At 39.9% G+C, this 19,147-nt stretch overlaps 1 protein-coding gene across 1 annotated transcript; it reads right to left on the bottom strand.

Annotated features, from left to right (window-relative positions):
- Nucleotides 1–3,631: 3,631 nt before the first annotated feature.
- On the bottom strand, nt 3,632–14,580 carry LOC131980557 (angiopoietin-related protein 1-like). Its single transcript, XM_059344812.1, has 5 exons — nt 14,439–14,580; nt 9,830–10,668; nt 7,187–7,380; nt 5,805–6,075; nt 3,632–4,781 (listed from the first exon to the last, which is right to left on the bottom strand). The coding sequence occupies exons 2-5, from the start codon at nt 10,629–10,631 to the stop codon at nt 4,594–4,596; spliced, it is 1,455 nt and encodes a 484-aa protein (XP_059200795.1). The 5' UTR covers nt 10,632–10,668; nt 14,439–14,580; the 3' UTR covers nt 3,632–4,593.
- Between the last annotated feature and the right edge of the window lie 4,567 nt (nt 14,581–19,147).

Genomic DNA, 19,147 nt, shown 5'->3' with positions numbered 1-19,147 from the left:
CTGCAGCAGTTCTCTGAGGACCACACTGCAGCAGCTCTGGGCCATCCCCGGTCTGGGAGCCAGGTATTCGAGGTGGTACAGGCCTGAGTGTGGTCCCCTCACCGGAGCCAAGGATGTCACCTTCTCGGTATAGCGTCTGACTGTGCAGGGGTTTGGTTTTTGTGGTCTAATCATGCATTTCCATAACCCCAAGGGGCTGTTTAAAATGTAAGGGTTCAGTGTGTGGTGGGCAGAGTTATTGGAAGTTTTCAGTTACAGCTCCTGAAGTAATGAAGCATCCCACACTGGCAGTCTCGGGGGTGGTTATAGGCGCGATGTCTAAGAGGCACACTTGTAATACGAAGGTGTTGGAGTCAAGGAACAAGTGTGCACTAATGTCTAACTGTTCAATAAAACTCTGGGATTAGAGCGTCAGAGCCTGCACTTGACCTTTACAGCTGTGTACACCCTTGAAAAAAGACTTGTGTGGGTTAATGGGACGTAGATTGTAGTTTGATACTTTGATACAGTGGTGGAAGAAGTATTCAGATCCCTTACTTAAGTAAAAGTACTAGTATCACATTGGGGAAATACTCCACTACAAGTAAAAGTCTTGCATTCACAACTTAAGTAAAAGTACAAAAGTATCACCATCAAAACGACTTAAATTATCAAAAGTAAAAGTACTCAATATGTAGAATGGACCCACTCAGATTGATTTATATATTCTAAATATATTTTTACATTATTTGTATTGATGCTTTTATGTAAGCAATGTTTTAATTTTGTAAAGAAATGGCTCTCTCAGGGCTGCAAGAACACAATTGTTCTTGAACACAATTGTTCTTGCAGCCCTGGGAGAAAGAACAAGTTTCTCTGTTCTTGACACATCACCTGGGCAGAACTTTGTTCTTGTGTGGTGTCCAACAACTGTTGTTTGATTGGTCAGAAATGTGAATTTTAATGAGACGTGTGCTGCAGTGGGAGGGCCCTGTGACGACTTCCCAGGAGTTCTGTGGTGGAGTTTCCCGTGAAGTATGAATTGTCCTGGCCTTTCACTATTTCTATGTCATTTCTGTGTCATTAATATCTTGTTCAGAACCTCTCTTTATATTGGAATTAGCCTTTTGCCTGAATTATTGACAGACAGATGATAAGACCAGGGACAGATACAGATACGTACGCTAACGTCCAGAAATGGTGATACTGCCCCAGAATGCTCCACGATTCCCATTCCCTATTTAGTGGGGAAGCTTAGCTAGAAATGATATAAGTATTGTGCATTTTATGATAAAAGCATCAAATTTGGTACACTTGTAGCCAAAGATATATAGAACAAAATTAGACTAATTTTCAATATGGCGGCCATTTTCAAGATGGACAAACTCTGGACAAAAGTCAGTGACCGCCTGTTTTGAGATTAAATTTCACATTAACAATAGATAATAGGTGATAGAAACATGACATTTGGTACAATTATAGCCAGAGAAATGGGGAACATGTAGAGGGATGATCAAGACTTTTCAATATGGCCAATTACAGCCAATTTGGAAAATAAACCGCCATATTGATCATTTATGAGAGTCCATATCTGTATTTTTTGTGTATTTGGCCATAATGGTACCAAATTTGATGCTTATATTACATATTATCCATTGTTAATATGAAATCTATTATATGTTATCAATCTATAAACAACTGTCATTGGCAGCCATCTTGAAAAATGGCCACCCTTCACATCTAATTTTTTCTATATGCCTTTGGCTACAAGCATACCAAATTTGACGCTTTTATCATAAAATGCACAATCCTTCTGGTTATCTGCCCCACTAATTGGGAGTTTTAGTGCCACTGGTAGAGGGATTTTTCTTACTTTTAAAAAGTCAGGCTGCTCCAGTCTTTAATCTATAACGTAAGCTAACCGCCTTGCTGGCTCTACCTTCTTATTTGTAGTTAGCTGCCATTGTTTTAATACCCCCGAGACCTGGAATGATCTTCAACTTACACTGAGGATCAATATGCCCATAACATTTTTTCTATTTCGTAGTTTGATTGCAAACTGTTTTTAACTTTGGTCATTTTAAATAGTATTCTACTTATTTATTTTTCTCGTCTATTATCTGTATTTTGAATTTGTATTTCTGTACTGTTTGTAAATGTACTCGCCGTCACAAGTTTAAATAAAGTAAAGGATTATATACAGACATAAGATCTAATCCAATTCTATTGTAAGTGTATGTAGATCTTGCAGTTTTTGCTGACTGTAGCTTCATATTTATCATATATGAAAATGGTATCAATCTTCTTGTCAAACTCTGGAGAAAAATCAGTTAGCGTATTTCTCAAAATGATGTAAAACTTTTCTCAAAAATAACACGGTAGCCACAAACTATTAATTAAGACGCGTACCCAATGGAAACAAAAATGTGATGGTTATGATGTGAGAAATTTAAAGAAAAGAAAAGACAGTGAAAACGATTCATGTGGTTCAGGTTGAGAGCCAGACTTGAACTGATGACTTGCCCTTACCCAGTCATCCACAGATATGTGTCACCACTTAAAACAAGATGTCTCTGAGATGTATTCATCGGACTTGTTCACGCCAACACGAGGCACACACCCATGCACATTTAAGAGAACTGTTAAACACAATTATGCTAACTTCCGTAACGGCTTTGTGGTGGAAGTTGAGAATCTGTTTGAAAAACAATGACGTTTTATCTGCGTGACTCACAGCCACAAGACAAGTTCAGAATGTGCATCTTAACGAAGGCTAAAAACGAAGTCAGGCGCTAATGAGGACTTGGTTAACAGTATAAATCAGCGTGACACATAAAAGGAGTTCCTTCCTAAAGAACAAGAATGTACCCTGAAGTGACCCTAAATATTCTCCATTTATTGACTGTTAGTTGTGTAACATTGTTCTGCCAAGAACTGTGACTCATAGGTTCAAGCTTTTATTGCTGTTTAATTTTAACATTATAATGCCGTTTTTTATTAGACGCTGCTTTTTTAAATGTTCATAAACATGTTTCCATGTCCAGCTGGGTTTGCCTTCTAGCTTTATAAAAGTCTGTTAAAGTGATGGGTGTGAGGGCCACTGTGGTCAAACACAGCACAATATGAGGATCTATTTTCAGCTCAGAGACCAAAGACTGTTGGATGCAACGCTGTTGTTCAAAGCAGACCCACCAGTCAAAAAAAAAAAAAAAAAAAATCCCGGCTCCCCTCTCCTCTGGGATGGTTTCCCCAAAAGGATGCCGCTTTCCTTCCATCCCGGTGATTACAGAGCGCAGGCACCCGTGACTTTGTCAATGAAAGATATTTTTTACGAAAACATACAGTTCAAGCACTTTTGTGTGGAAAGAATGTAAATTTCACTGTATTTAAAAGGAAGAGGGGAGGGGGGTAACTTGGAAATTTGGACCGATTCCATCCCAGTTCATCCCACTCCCCTCCCTCCTCTCTCCTCTCTTTTTCTTTCTTCATCCTGTCTGGCTTTCAGCAATGTGTTTCTCGTTGTCTGTCCCATTGCCTATAACTCTCAACACGCTTGGTCGGCATATTTTTCGTGCTCGAAAACCACTCAAAACAAAACGTAATTCCAACCCCCCTCTTTTTTTTTTTTTTTCTCAGACGATGCTTGTTTTTCCCAGAGTCATACTGAAATTTAATCAACAGCCCAATGAGAAAAACATATAACAGCAATTTCCATACGTGCAAGCACACTTTTAGAATGATTGTCATTTGTACAGTGGAGGAAATTAGTTCTTTTTTTTCTGTTGGATCATTTACTGTTCCCTCAGGACACCTGGCCCTTTTTCACTGTTATGATAAGTTAATTGTACTCATAAATTATACTTTCTGGTCATCTGAACTTGGACAAAGCAGTTTAACATACAGTATAAGAGTCATTTTAAGTGTAGGGAGTGCACATACGTGTACATAGAACATTTAAACCACTTTCCTTTCTGTCCAACTCCTTAAGATGTTGGTCTTTTCAGATCTGGAAGTGGATACAGAGTCTATATAGGTATTAACAAAATGTATTTTCCAGCTCCTAACAGCTATAGCACAAGTAAAATACCATGTATGAGTGTTTCCCCCACATGTTTATCTTGGCGAGGTAGGAAGAGCTGCGTTTAGATCCTGTTATGCTAAAGCTTATGAACGACATCAATACCAATGAAGTTCTGTTGGCGCCTCGTCTCCACGGGGTGACATAGTAATGAGGAAAACACTGTGGTCTCCTAATCAGATATAAAGTTTGCATTATTTAGCTGCAAAATATAACTTAATTATTTTTAATTTCCCTTCACCATCATATGTATTTGCTGGTTGAAGGGGCTGTATGGCTTACTTTAAATATCCCTTAAATCCCTCTATGTGTGCATGTATTATCATATAAAAACAACAACGTTCACACAGAGTCCATGTCTGTTACAGGAGGCAGTTCAAGTCACTACATGATGGTTGGTAATCTCCATTGGTGTAGTTTTTTATATCTAGGATCAACCAGTTGCTGACATATACAGTCACAATAAAGAGTGAGGTTCAAGTTTGCCCTGGCCTCCACAGTTGCCCCTGGACCGGCCTGGCTTTCAGTCTCTCTCCTCAGTCTATGGGCCTGATCAGCATACGGACAGCCTTCATAGAGTAAAAGCCTCCACCATAGTCGGCCCAGAAGATCCCATCTTGGAATTTGCTGCGGTAAACACCTCCGGTGTACCAGATACCGTTAAGATTGGTTTGGCCGCAAGCGTTGTACCACCAGCCTCCTTTATGGAAATGGGCACAGTTACCTGTTGGCGGGACAGAAAGAGTGATTAGCTCTATGATGAAGTACTATGATGTTGTTGTTGCAGTGCATTTTTATTTTTTGAGGAATTACCTGGCTTCTGGTTTCTGGTATAGTATATGCTTTAAATTTGCTTTTCTGCTTGCTGTGGTATTGCTGTATTTGTCTTCTTTAACATAAAGCACTCCTGTAGCAATGACAGTTGGCTCTTAAAGTTATGTACATACTTGATTCCTGTGGTCTAAGTCTAGTACCATCAGGTTGAATGCACTTATTGTAAGTCGCTTTGGACAAAATCGTCAGCTAAATGACATGTAATGTAATGTTATGTAAGTACAGTTGGTATTGTCCTAAGAAAACATCTTCTTATTGACAGAAATTTGAACAAAAGTCATTGCTTTCTGTTTTGCCTCTCATGAGAGAGACCCAGTGGATGATCTCTTTGCCTCTGCCACTTTTTCTTGCTGCTAGCAAAAAAGATACTGTCTTGCTCAAGAGTGTTAAATGGAAAACTGGCAGAGGTGATGTCATGCAATGGGTTTGCTCCTGGTTGGTCATCATATCTATTTTACATGGAATGCATGGGAATTGCTTAATAATCCACTGTGGGATTCCAAGCAAGCTATGTGTTAATTCTGCTATATTGAATGTGAAAACCCTGAAGGTATACTATGCATACTTTTCAAAATAAACTATGTATAGAGTCAAAAGAGTAATGACTACAAATGATAAAACTTCAAAAACTAGTCAAAGTTAAAGTGAGATTGGAACCAAAAGGTAATACTGCATAATACAACGTTATAATATTAATACAACATTATAATTCAGGGTCAAAACATTAAAAGATATAATAATAATAATAATAATAATAATACATTTAATTTGTATATTTTTTGCACCCAAAGACGCTTAACGCACAATAACATATACATAAACATACATACAACAGACTTCAGATGGAGATTATGATGTGCTTTAAAGGAAAATATATGCTACAGAGGTACAGTATGAACCCATGTTGATCTACCTGAGAATGCATCCTTGTCTCGATCCAGAGTGGTGAACTGTTTGCCGTTGTGGCTGCTCAGGGAGTCCCCGGCGTTGCCCTGGTAGGTGCCCAGCCGCAGGCGGAAACCCTCGCTTTCAGGCTCTAGATGAAAGCTGCTGTACTGAGCATACACCTTCTTGTTCATCCAGTCCTCCAGCTCCACCAGCAGCTTGTAGTCCCCCTGCCTCCCCAGGTTGTAGATGCCTTCCAGACCGAGCCAGTATTCCCCATCTATGTTGCCAAAGCCGCTCTGAGTCAAAGGAAGATTAAAAGGAAGGTTATAGAAAGATTGCAGAAAATAATGAGCATTGTTTTTCAAGTGGTAGCCTGAGGAGTTTAGAAACATGAGAATTGTTTTGGAACATAATCCCCTTGTGGATGCGGCTGTAGAATTTTAACAGAACAAATGAGAATTTTCTTTTTGATGACGTTCTGGTTGTTATCCTGTAGTTAACTACAAAACTTCAAAAGGAAGAAAGCTGTGGCAAAAGAATGCCACCCTAACCCTGTCCTTTAAATTACTAAGAAAGACATGTTGTTGAGTTTATGCAGGAAAATAAGCATCCATCTTCAGAATGCTGGTACGTCGCTCGAACCCCACTGAGCTCTTGGATCATGGCTGCTGGTGAAACTGGCCTGGGCTCTTGTGTTGAATAACCGCGAGCAATCTACGTCTGGCCATGTGCCTCAAGAACACTTCACTTGGTAGAGGAGGTTGAGGTTTGTGATTGTGGATTAGCAGGGTGAGCCAGCAGATGATGAATGATGTAGGGTTTCAGTCCAGGGCCTCCTCTCTGGTTGTGTGTGTGTGTACATGTGGTGGCTTTGTGGGAGAGCGCAGAGGCAAATCAATGTTGAAGAGAGCAATTTAGCTTCCAGTTACACATGCACAAGCCTGGCCCGGCTGAATGGAACACTGGATCGCCACGGCTGCCAGCAGCGATATACTCCATCTCATTCTCACAGAGCTTTGATGAGAGGGTCTATATTGTGTGGTGGAGCGAGCCAACCAGCCATTCATCCAGGAAGGCACCATAGTAGTAGCGGTTTTGGAAAGAAACGCCTGCAGATTGAGCTGTGGAACATACCTTCCTAGTGGGCCATCTAATATTTCATAATGGGAATCTCAAACCATATGACCTCGGACGAATGGTGCTGCTGACGGGGCGTTATATTTTACAGTAAGTGAAAACACAAGGATTCGGGGCAGGAAATAGTCCTAAAGACCCTCAAAGGTTCCTCTAGATGGGTCAAATAACAGCACCCTGTTGTCTCTGGATGACCCAAATGTTCAGGTTGGCTCAGGAGAGGTGAGAGAAAAATAAGACAGACAGGGCAGGGGAAGTGTCACATGTCATCACCTTGTAGTTATCCCAGTTCCTAAAGAAGTTAACGGACCCGTCTCGCCTGCTCTGGATGACAGTCCAGCCCCCGTTGTCTATATCCTGTTCACACCAGGCCTGAACTGGCCTCTCTGCTTCATCTGGTTTGATCAAGTACATGCCGCTGGTGCTGTGGCCAGCTTCCTGCGCCGCGAGACAGTCTCTGAACGGGCCTGAAGGAAAGAACAACAAGCGAGAGAAGCAGGTGGTGAGAAAGACAGGGAAGTCTAATAATGGTAAAACCATGACTTGATGTTTTTTTTAGGATAATTAACACCAACCCCCATCCATAAACAACAAGAAATATAAGCTTGGCTAGTTAGCCTTTAGCAGGAGTACTTCATTCAGTGTTAATTTTCTCTCCATTATAATTACATTTAGCTCCGGCCTTATTTATCTGTTAGAACAAATTAAATTACATCAAACTTGGGAAAAAAGTTGGTGAATTTTGCTTTAGTTGAGGCTAGCTAGCCTGCTACTGCCCTCACGCTAGCCTAGCTTGGGTGCAGTCACTGCTGCTTGGTTTTGGTTTCTATCTTCATAAAAACGTTTCATGTTGGGTTCATGTTCAAAAATTACACATTCTTATGGCATAAACAATTTATATGGTTAAACATGCTTAAAAGTCTGATTCTGTTCACAACTTAGGTTTGACCACGTATGTAGCAACTGTGTTTTAGCCTAAATAGAGTAGAAAATTAGTAGAAAAAACATTGAACTGTTTGCTGTGGTCATTATTTGGCTGATACATAACAAAATTGCGATTATTTCCCGAACATCAGCGAGGCTGTTAAATGTCTCAGCAGCTTGGGAGACAGACAGCTGGCCTGTTCGTTAGTTATTCCACCATGCTTTAATACTACACTGGTCACAGAAAATTGCAATAACAAAGTTGTCAATCATCGGGAGATGGCAGTATGCTTTCCTACGCTGTGAAAAGAGTGTGTGAATGAAGCATTAAGTTGTAAAAATGTTCTCATTTAGCTGCTGGCTCTCAGTGTTTTGTGCAACTCCACTGCTTGTTTGGTCATTACTGTAAAACCACACCCCAATGGGTCTGCGACTTGCTGCAAGTCAGTTTATAGGGGAAGTTTATATAGAAGTTTGTCTGTTACAATGGTAGCAACAGTTAAAAAAAGGTCGCCGCCCTGACCATTCTGCTAAGTTGATTTGAATAGGAAAGCCCATTCAACTCTTATTCCTTTTCTATGATTTTGGCATTGTGGGGCAATTTTAGCCACTTTTGGCACAAGAGCACTGAAAATGCAACACGAGGGGATTGAGTTTACATGATGAAGAGGCATTGAAGTCAATGTCTAACAAAGGGCTAAATAAGAAGGACAAACCAGTAAACAAGAGCAGGATAACACAAGGCAGGCAGAGTAATACAAAACACATTTATCTAGGTCCACAAAGATGCTTACTATGTACTGCCAGAACAGTAGAAGGGAGTGGGGGAAAATAAAGTCACTTTAATAAGAAATTACTTGCCTTCATTTGAGGTAAAACAACAACAACATACAAACAAACAAAATAGATATCTTGTTAATCCAGTTCACAAGCTTTCAAGGTAACTTAACGGCCTTATTACAAGATCTTTAATTAATAGCACATGTAGAAGTGAGTTTATTTAAAGGTTGAGTAACCCGCTCCCGGCTAATAATAATATAATAATAATATTGTAAAGGTATAGTCCATTCACTTTATGATGTATACCAGAAGTGCCTCTACTTTGTGGTTTGCAAGAGCCTATCATGCCAGCCTGGGTTTTGTCTACATCTCACATGCAATGGAACAGTCGTGTAAGGGATTTTCATGCACAGCTGCACTGAAATCCTACACACTTTATTATTCTTGGGTGAGGGGAATCTAAATGTGTCAGGAATTTCTGTTGATGAGCAGATCACACCGGTTAGGTCTTTCTTTGCTTTGCTTTAAGTCCCCAGCCTCAATTGAGACGTTACAACATTTTTATTTCCATCCTGGTTTGTGTTCTTTCTGCAGAGCGGGGAGCAGAGTTCCAGCTGAATCTGCAAAATATTTAACCTCTGAAAATGGGGCCACTGGCCCACCTGCAGCTATATTCAAAGTCAGTGATTATTATTTTGTTATGGTTGGCCTGCAAAGTCTTGACTCCTCTACATTTTACCATGACTTGTTTTGGATTTTCATAACTGAATCAATGAATAAATGAATGAAAATAAATGAATGGATAGATAGATGGATGGATGGAAGGATGGATGGATGGATGGATGGATGGGTGTTTGGATGGATGGATGGATGGATGGATGGGTGTTTGGATGGATGGATGAATGGATGGATGGGTGGATGGATGGATGGATGGATGGATGGATGGGTGGATGGATGGATGGGTGGATGGATGGATGGATGGATGGATGGATGGATGGATGGATGGGTGTTTGGATGTATGGATGGATAGATGGATGGGTGTTTGGGTGGATGGATGGATGATGGATGGATGGATGGATGGATGGTTGGATGGCCGGATGGATGGATGGATGGATGGATGTTTAGATGGATGGATGGGTGTAAGGTTGGATGGATGGATGGATGGATGGATGGATGGATGGATAGATGGATGGACATAACTCATTCACTCACCTTCAGCACTGAAGTTTCTTTGTGGAGGTTTCTGAACTTCCAGGGTGCCACTAGTGGGTGGCGGCCCAGAGCGAGAGCCCCTTTCTCGGGCAAAGCCTCTTGTGTTGTCCCTCTGGATCTCATTGGTAAAACGTGGCACATTAACAGGAATGTTCTCAGGCACCACCTGCACAAGTGGAGGTCCCAAGTGTATTTGGTCATGTCTGCCGCTGTACACCTGCATACAACGCTCCTCCAGTGCTCCAATCAGAACTGATTGATTGTTCACCACTGCAGACAGGGCTGCGTATTTGGTCTCCAGTTCCCTGTATCGTGATGCCAGGCGCAGTGATTCAGTGGTGGCATTAAGGATGCGTGTCTCCAGCTGCGCCAGCTCCAGTGAGTTATCCCTCTTCCTGATGATCTCGTGCAGCAGCTGCATGTACAGCTGGGTCACTCTGGAGTTCATGTTCCTGCTCTCCTTCCTCAACAGCTTCATCTCATTCACCAGATTTCCGTCCACATCCACCACCAGCTTCAAAGTCTCCATCTCCCTACGCTGCTTCGACAGGAGGTCGCGCACCGAAGCCACATCCAGGCGAGTCACTCGGTCCTTGTCAGTTGAATAACCGCGGGCGGCACAAATGGGTCCTGTGATCTTCTGCTCAGGGACCAGGAAGGTGTAGGAGCACTTCTTGCTTTCTCCACTGGCCTCTGGAGCCCTTCGTATCCGGGAGAGAATAGGGTTCTCTGTGAGGGCTTGGCTGTGGCCCCAGAAAGACAGACTAAGCAAAATAAATATGCTCCATGTTCCAGGTCCCATGGTTCCTCCTCTCTTTATCAGCAAACAAGCTAAAGATCTATAAAAAGGAAAGAGAGACCATTTTACTTAAAAAGTAAAAGAAAGTTAAGTGTTATTCTAGATCACACTTATTGCCAATAAATCCAATAAAAAGACAAAAAACAATAAATACTTTACAACTTCCCAACCCAGCCCAAAGTTCATTGGTACCAACTGGATACGTAAATGTTTTAGAACAGTAAAAAAAAAAAAAAAAGAAATAGCCACGGTGGACAAATGTCATACAGGGTTATACTTTGTCAAAATCCACAGAATGATGAATTACATTTTGTCTTCACTGGATTTTTTGAGAATAGGGAAAATAAAATATCACAAGACTTCATAACGAGGCTTCCTTTTTATTTCCATCCATTTTGTACTTTTGTGCAACGTCCCACCAGATGTTTTCTTTTCTCGTCTAATCCCATATAATCCAAAATAACCACTGTGCATCTGTTGGCCTGACACAGGAGAGAGTTTCCAGTCAAAACTCAACACAGGACTCTTGCATAATTATGAACTAAGTGAGCATTAAAGTGTAAAGCGAAAAAAGACACAGCTGGTTTCACATGATACTGCAGACAGTCCTGCCCCTGGCGAGATGTGCCTTCTGGTACATTTGTGGTGGAGTAAGAGCAGCAGTACCACCCACCCACCACAAATCTGTTATCGTAACTCCAATCTTCAATACATTCCCTCATGGGTTCTCTTTCATTACAGCCCTTACCACATCTGTATCAGGTGTCTGGGTGTGGGCAAGTGCTGGGATCTGTTTTTCATAATTCTGTAGATCTACTAGCTCAGGTCTTTCATGAAGCCTTCACTTTACCTGCACTGTGAACTATTAGCATTTTAAAACTTCTGAATCTGACAAAAGATTTGACAGAAAATGAAAATATGTGATAGTAAATTGAGTAAATGTGGCCATGAATGACATTGAATATATCACTTTAATGAGGTAGCATGTGGTGCCAGGTTGATGAAAGGGTATATATCAAAGAAAATGGTTATCATTGGGCCTCACTGACTCATTTTAACTTCTGCCATTTCTGCCTGGCTGGTACAAACAGATACATTTGCATTTGGGGAGGAATAAAAGAAATGGATGTGTTTGAGGAGCAGCAGGGGGAGCAGGAATCCCTGATTTATGAGTAATGTTTTCTGGAGTCTATTTTTGGAAGGAAGGCATGTGTTTTGATCTTATTGGTTTTGACAGCACAACGAAAGGAGCAGGGGAGGGTGACGTTCAAAAAATGCATGCTAAGTGAAAGATCCCTCCCTCCATATTCAATAGCGAGGCTTGGCTCTGGAAGTGGAGCTAATAGTGAGCCAACTTTAGGCTGATTTAGGGCCAAATCCAACCAGAAGGCAGTCTGGTGGATATGGCCAAGGAGGTTAAGTAACCTTCATCTAACACCTCTGACAGGCGCACGATATGACCCACGTCACTTCGGAGCTCATCAAAACAAATCTGCTGAGGACTTTTACAGATGCCAAAGAAGCAGAATTAAATGAGTCTAAGACAGAGACAGCAGGGGCTTTGAATCATTTCTGTGGTCTCCTCTTGATGTTTAGTTGCACTGAAGAGTCCTGACCACAGTAAACGGGACAGATCCCAGAGCATTACCTAAGCTCAAACTGCTGCCGTAGCAGAATAGTCCCCTTTTATCATTGTTGAAGGAAAAAAAAACACGCCTCAGGGGAAATATATAGCATCAAGTTTTTGTGTTTTCACAAAGCACAATGACTTATTGACAAAAAGAAAGTGCAGGAGCCAACATTAATTTCTAAAAGCTTAAAAGTTCCTCTGCATAAGAAAGCGCCCTAAAGCCTGGACTTTAGTTTTAATGGATTTTATGGAATAGCCTGTTGTGTCATCGATTAACCATCTGAGGGCAAAGGAAAAGGGCACTTGAAGGAAAACGGGCCATGTGTCAGAGCTCAGGAACACCTTGGCACTGTCAGGTAGTTATTATTACCCGGGGAGTTCTTTTTCTTGTCTTCCAGTAATCACAGGTCATCCCCTTCAATAGCTCCGTCTCAGCAATTGGCCCGTCTGCACGTCTCCATCCCCACAATATGAATCTCACAGCCCCGGCCTGACAGGAGTGACAGTGTTTACACAGAGGCTCCTCAGCCAGGGCTGTGAATCTCATCGGCAGTTAGTTATTACCACCAGGTTTCTCTCTCTCTCTCTGTCGTTCACACCCTGCTGGTCTTCATCAAGTCGGCCGCAGCAGACGTGTTTTTTTGTTGACTTATTAAAGGCGCAGTTTCTCTCCAACTCCTCGCTCTGTGCCAGACCTGACCAAATCCAGCCACCTCATCTATATTAATGCAATCCCTGCAACCAGACGGGTCAAACTTTGCGGTGGCGGGTTTTCCCAGCCCGGAGGAACATGAGGACACTGCCAGTCGGAACACTCTGACTCTAAGTGGTGCCACTGAGCTCTGACTGTCTACTGGTGCAGGAAGATCCTCAATTGAAAGATTTTCTCTTCCATTTAAACTACCAGTGACTGGTCAAACCTGCTTTTCATAGCCAAAAGCTGATCATTTCATATTTTTGTGTTTTAAAAAAGAAGTTCAACCTGTAGTTTATGCACATTTAAGTATGGATTTAAGGAAATGCTAAGATTTAAAGATGATTTAATGTTACATACCAAATCTAACTGATATCACGATTGTTAACACAACAAAAAACAACTTAGATTATTTATTTTTTCAAACAAAATCATTCAAAAATCTTCACAAACATACTTATTTCTTACTTGGTATTAAATACGCCAAATCACCAACTAGCTACCGCCACCTACTGTATCAGAGTGTGTAAAAGCTGCACTTGTTTAGTCAATGAAAGCAATTTGGCTTCCTCTAATGGCCTTATTTTATTATTGGAATTATACATAATTTGTACCAACATTTATTGGTACCAATGCATCCATCCAATTAAAACCCTTTAAAAAGCCATTGGAATACCACATTTGCATCCCCTAATTTCTCTCCAACTTCATTTCAACACACAGCATGGATATTTTACACATCAGAAAGTCCAGTTTTTCCACTTTAACTTTGTTGTGGCTTTCGCTTTGAGCCAGCAGATTTTAAGGACGGTGCCAATTAGCCCACAACTCACTCTGATGGTGCCACTGATTAAGTCCGTCTGCTGAGGGGATGACATGAGCTTTGTACTGTACACAGTGAATAGGATCATGGGGTGTACTTTACAGACTTAAAAACAAAGAATAAATTACTTTAAAAAGCTCAAATGGTTGCTTACATTTCAGCATTTTGAACTCACTCCACATTTGTTATGAAGACTAATATGTCTAGAACAATCGTTCTCAACCTTTGTTGTGTCAAGGACCCCTAAATCAGGTCACAGACCCCCATCTGATAAGATTTTGCTTCAGGGACCTCCATGTGAAAAGATCTGGGTTGTTGGATATCTGCTTAAGTTTAGGCTTCTATAGTTGTCATGATCAGAATAACTCATGACTCTCTTACTGACATCGGACTCACTTAAATAGTGAAAATAAACTATCTAGGACCCACTGGAACTTCCTCAAGGACCCTTGGGGGTCCCTGGACCGCTGGTCTAAGTCACTCGACTTTTATCCAAAATGTAAATCTAGATTCATTAGTGCACATTAACTTTACTTATCCGAAAATGCATTCTTTAAAAATCACTGTGAAATTCTTAAGTTTGAATACTTTTCCATAGCATTAAAAACATACAGATGTCCTATTAAATTCATAAACAACCTGATGATAAAATAAAGATCCTACCTGTGTCAGTGAGTTCAGTCGGCAGTCCGGGAGGTGCAGGTTTAACACCCAGCTTGGTGTCTCAGTTGTGTTTCCTACACAGGTTCATGCTCTCCATTCTCCTCCTCTCACTCTCAGTCTCTCTCTGCCTTTGCTCTCATTGAGAATGAAGGCCTGCACACGGCAAACAGCGCCCGCTAGGAGAACAGTAGAGGGTGGTCCATATGCAGAAAGAGGGAGGCTGATGGTGTGAGTTTCTCTGTAGTTTGAGCATAGGGGGAAGTCTTGGCCCTGCCTTCTTCCTCCTAATGTTGCATAAAGTTTAGAAAAGAAAAAGAAAGACTCCCCTGATATAAGCTTTCACCACAAAACAAAGTGATGAATCCGATTGGCTGGAAATCACACACAAAAATCAGTCTAGCTGTCATCATGTATTTCCCATCAGATCTTGTTTACAATGTTAGATCGTCTCCTACACACGCTATTTTTCTGTAAAAGTTGATGACATGCACCTAAAATCACTTTTTCTCCCATCTGTCAGCTTCATTCATACAACTACAATTCCTCATATTCTCCCCCCCTCCTCCTCAAAGCTGTTTCCCATCAACTCTAATCTAATGACTGAGTGATTCTGGCGATCCAGTAGCTTTATCATATTAAATAGAGAGGTCTGTTTCTCCTGTGTTTGCTCCGTATATGGGGTGTCTCTTGTGGCGCTCCAAAGAGCTTTTGGCAGCTGTGTTTATTTGGTTATGAGGACAATATGCAGAGGGGCTTTGCAGACAAAAAAAGAACGCCCCTCAGCTAAATGTTTTGGATTGAGGAGGAAGCACAGGCTTTGATGCATGGGGATTCTCTGCGTAGGGAGACATACTTCAGCATGTGGGAGGACAGATTTGCTCATGAGCAAACGCGGCAGGACATTCATAATGTATCAGTGTGTGGGTGCTCGCATGTGACCCATGCACGCATGAGAACATATGTTTGTGCATGCGTGACTGAGAGCGTGTGTCTCCCCGGTGGTCGGTTGTGTATAATAGAGGTCGTCCAATTTAAATAAATTATACATAGAAGAACATGTGTTTGGAGGAAGCTGTTACTGAAAGAAGCCTGAAAATACATTTGGGTTAATTGGAACCATGCCTGGAAATCTTTATCTGTATCTGCTTTACATTTAACTAGGTCCTGCTTTTGTGTAGTCTGGGTCAGTGTTTCCCAACCTGGGGGTCAGGCCCCCCTAATCGGTGCCAAGATTAAGAAAGGGATAAGAAAGAACTGGTTATAATTCATGTCGCACCAGTATAGACTGTGTACAAAGATGGACGACGCGTCTCTGTTTCTCCCACTGTACAAAAATAGCCAAAATATCCCAGTTACTTGCACTGGTGATGTCATTTGGAGCCAGAGTCTGCGCAGAAGTGATCAGCCAGTGGAGCTGTGGCGTAGATATCCCGCCCATACACCTGGCCAACCGATCGTGAGGCAATCATAGCTGCCAATCATGATGTTATGCTCATGTTTTATAGCAGGGGTCTCAAACTCGCGGGCCAATTGCGGCCCTCGTGACGATATTTTGTGGCCCTCACCTTGATATGAAAGTTTAATGTGAGTTTTATATTAATTACCGTGTTGTGTGTGGAAGGTCCCTTTATTGCTCCAGCTGGAGCTTTGTTTCACTTGTTTCTATGACGGCGTTAACAAAAAGAAAGGCAGCTGCTACCGGACCGTTTTTTTGGTAATTTTGTGTCTTTTTAAATAATTTTTTGTCTTTTTTTTTGTAATTTTGTGTCTTTTTCTAATAATTTTGTGTCTTTTTTAGTAATGTTTTGTGAATTTTTTTGGGTCATTTTGTGTCTTTTTTGGTCATTTTGTGTATTTTTTAGTCATTTTGTGTCTTTTCTTTGGGTCATTTTTCTGTCATTTTTAAGTAGTTTAGTTTTTTCTGTCATTTTGTGTCTTTTTAGTAATTTTGTGCCTTTTTTTAGTAATTTTGTGTCTTTTTTTGGTCATTTTGATACTGCCTCCAGCGGCTCCAAGGTAATTTGAGTTTGAGATCCCTGTTTTATAGCATCAAATAACAAAATGTTGTCTCTGTTGTGCAGACTGAACTTGGGAAGTCAGCCTTTTGTTTTAAACCCCCCGCGACCTGGAATGATCTTCAACTCACACTGAGGATCAATACGCCCATAACATTTTTTCAATTTCGTAGCTTGATTAATTCCTGCAACTGTCTGCAACTGTTTTTAGCTTTGGTCATTTTAAATAGCGGGAATAGGGAATACTGGGACCCTGTAACGTCTCCCAGACTTCAGGAGCTCGAATTGGTAGAATTATTGTATCTAACTTAAAACTTCATTCAAACAGGACTATGCTTTATTTATGCCCAAATGTCACATTGTACAGATATTTCAGTAAGGCAGTCTTCTTGACTTCATTGAGACTAAGCATACACAGATGAGGTGCCCCCTTCTCAATTGTGCCCCTGCCTTTAGGAAGTCCTTTGGACTGTTTTATTTTGGGATTATTTGTTTAATATATAAAAACACATTTCACTATAACATAAACTGTTAAAGTTTAAATCTCTCTCTCTCTCTCTCTCTCTCTCTCTCTCTCTCTCTCTCTCTCTCTGTGAGCCCCTCCTTGTGGCTAAATAAGTTTATTACCACCTCCACCTTCACAGTTGTTGCATGTCTCTTGCTCTAATCCTGAATAGAACCACTACCTGTAAAAGTGGTGGAAGAAGTTTTCCTATCCTCACTTAAATTTAAGAACAACATCAAGTAAAAGTACTCATTAAGTAGAGAAAGGGTCCCATGTTTACTATCATATATATGATGTTTGGTTTTTTTTCAAAATTATTTTTATTGGATTTTCCTTGGATGCATAATTATGTCAGCTGTCAGAGCACACATCAGTTTATCCAATACATCCATAGACTAGGCAAGTACAAATTAAATGTAAACACCAAAATTACATAGTCAAAATATACAAAAACAAAACAAATAGAAAATAAACAAATAAATGAATGAAGATAACCATACATGAGAAAATAATAAAAGAAGAAAAGAAAAATAAATAAATAAATAATAATAATAAAATGGAATCAAAGGAAGATAAGATACACATGCAAACAGAGAGGAAGGGACAACATGAGAGGGAAGGTAATAATGGATCAGATGGAGGTTTATCACTCTAAATTATATGTGTGTGTGTGTATGTGTGTGTGTGTGTGTGTGTGTGCCTGTGTGTGTGTGTGTGTGTTTTAGGTTAACGAAACTGGTGCATTAATGTACATGTTGCATTTTCTGCTGCAGATGGATATCCAAATTTGTAGCAATGCATCATATTCTATAAGATCATCATATGTTTATAGCATTGCTGTCCTGTGACCACAAAGTCAACTTTTCATGCAAGAAGAAACACAGCTCTCTTTTCAGCTTTGTAAAAGAAAAAGAAAAAGAAAAGCATTTTCCAGCTGGTCCAAGAGGATTTCCAATAGTTTATTTAATTTTAGAAGTAGGAACATTTCCCCAACCCATAAAAGAACACTTAATCCTCCACTTTATTGGGACAAATCAAATTAAAAATTACCAAATTTGGAGATTCAGTGTTTTCACAGAGTATGAAATCTTGTAACACGCACGCTCGCTCTCTCTCTCTCTCTCTCTCACACACACACACACACACACACAGACACACACACACACACACACACACACACACACTTTTAATTAATTAAACATTTTTTAAACATATTATTGACTTATATATTATTACATATTATTAGTATATATTACATATTTTTTCTTTATAATATTGCTATTGGACTCATGAATTGAGGTTTACATTGTGGTATGTCTTTTTTTAATTTATTGATATTGCATCATTAAAAGCCCTGTAAATAGGGATTTGAATTGTATTAGCATGCATTTTTTATTTATTTATATCAAACAGCAATAGATTGCACAGTTACAAAGAAGAAATTAGTTCCAGAAAAATAAACAATGCAAAAAATTTAATAGAAATAAATAATTTACATTTTTTTTTTAAATGAAGCAAAGACAAATAAATAAATAAATAATAAAATAAATAGACGCAAGATTACATGTTAGTAAAAGACATTAAACGCAGTGCATATGTTGGTAGTCTTCACAGCTTTTTTGTTTTGTAGACAGGAGAGAGTTGAGATATACTGTTCAAACTCTGACTTCAACAAAAAGAAGTTTGGTTTTTTACTTGAAAATTTGCATTTGTGTATATGGTATTTGGCAAAAAGAAAAATTAAATTCATAAGAAAATATGCATCATCATCCTTCTTTTTGTGATCAAAACAGCCAAATATGACGTCTTGATAATGCAAAGTAAAACCAGTGTGAATATTTCTGTTAACATAGGAGGCAATGTCCTTCCAGAGTTTTTATGTGGGTATTAGCATGAATAAACAAGACAACATAAAAATTCTAAAAATTCTAACAATAACAAAGGCACAAAATTATATGATATCTTGAAAAATTTTCCCACTGACATGAACAGTTGAAACTAATTCGAATCCCCCTTATTGAAAACAACATTTAGACTGTTTTATATGTATTTTATTTTTGTCTATTTATTATTTATTATTATTATATTTTTATTTTATTTCAACTGCTCTGAATTTACAATATTGATGTTATTATTATAAGTTTTACTGTTGATTGATGTTCACCTAGCATTATTTCTACACTTATGCA

This window comes from Centropristis striata, chromosome 11 (assembly GCF_030273125.1).
Source record: "Centropristis striata isolate RG_2023a ecotype Rhode Island chromosome 11, C.striata_1.0, whole genome shotgun sequence".
NCBI lineage: Eukaryota > Metazoa > Chordata > Actinopteri > Perciformes > Serranidae > Centropristis > Centropristis striata.
This window is presented reverse-complemented; position numbering and strand designations above follow the sequence as displayed.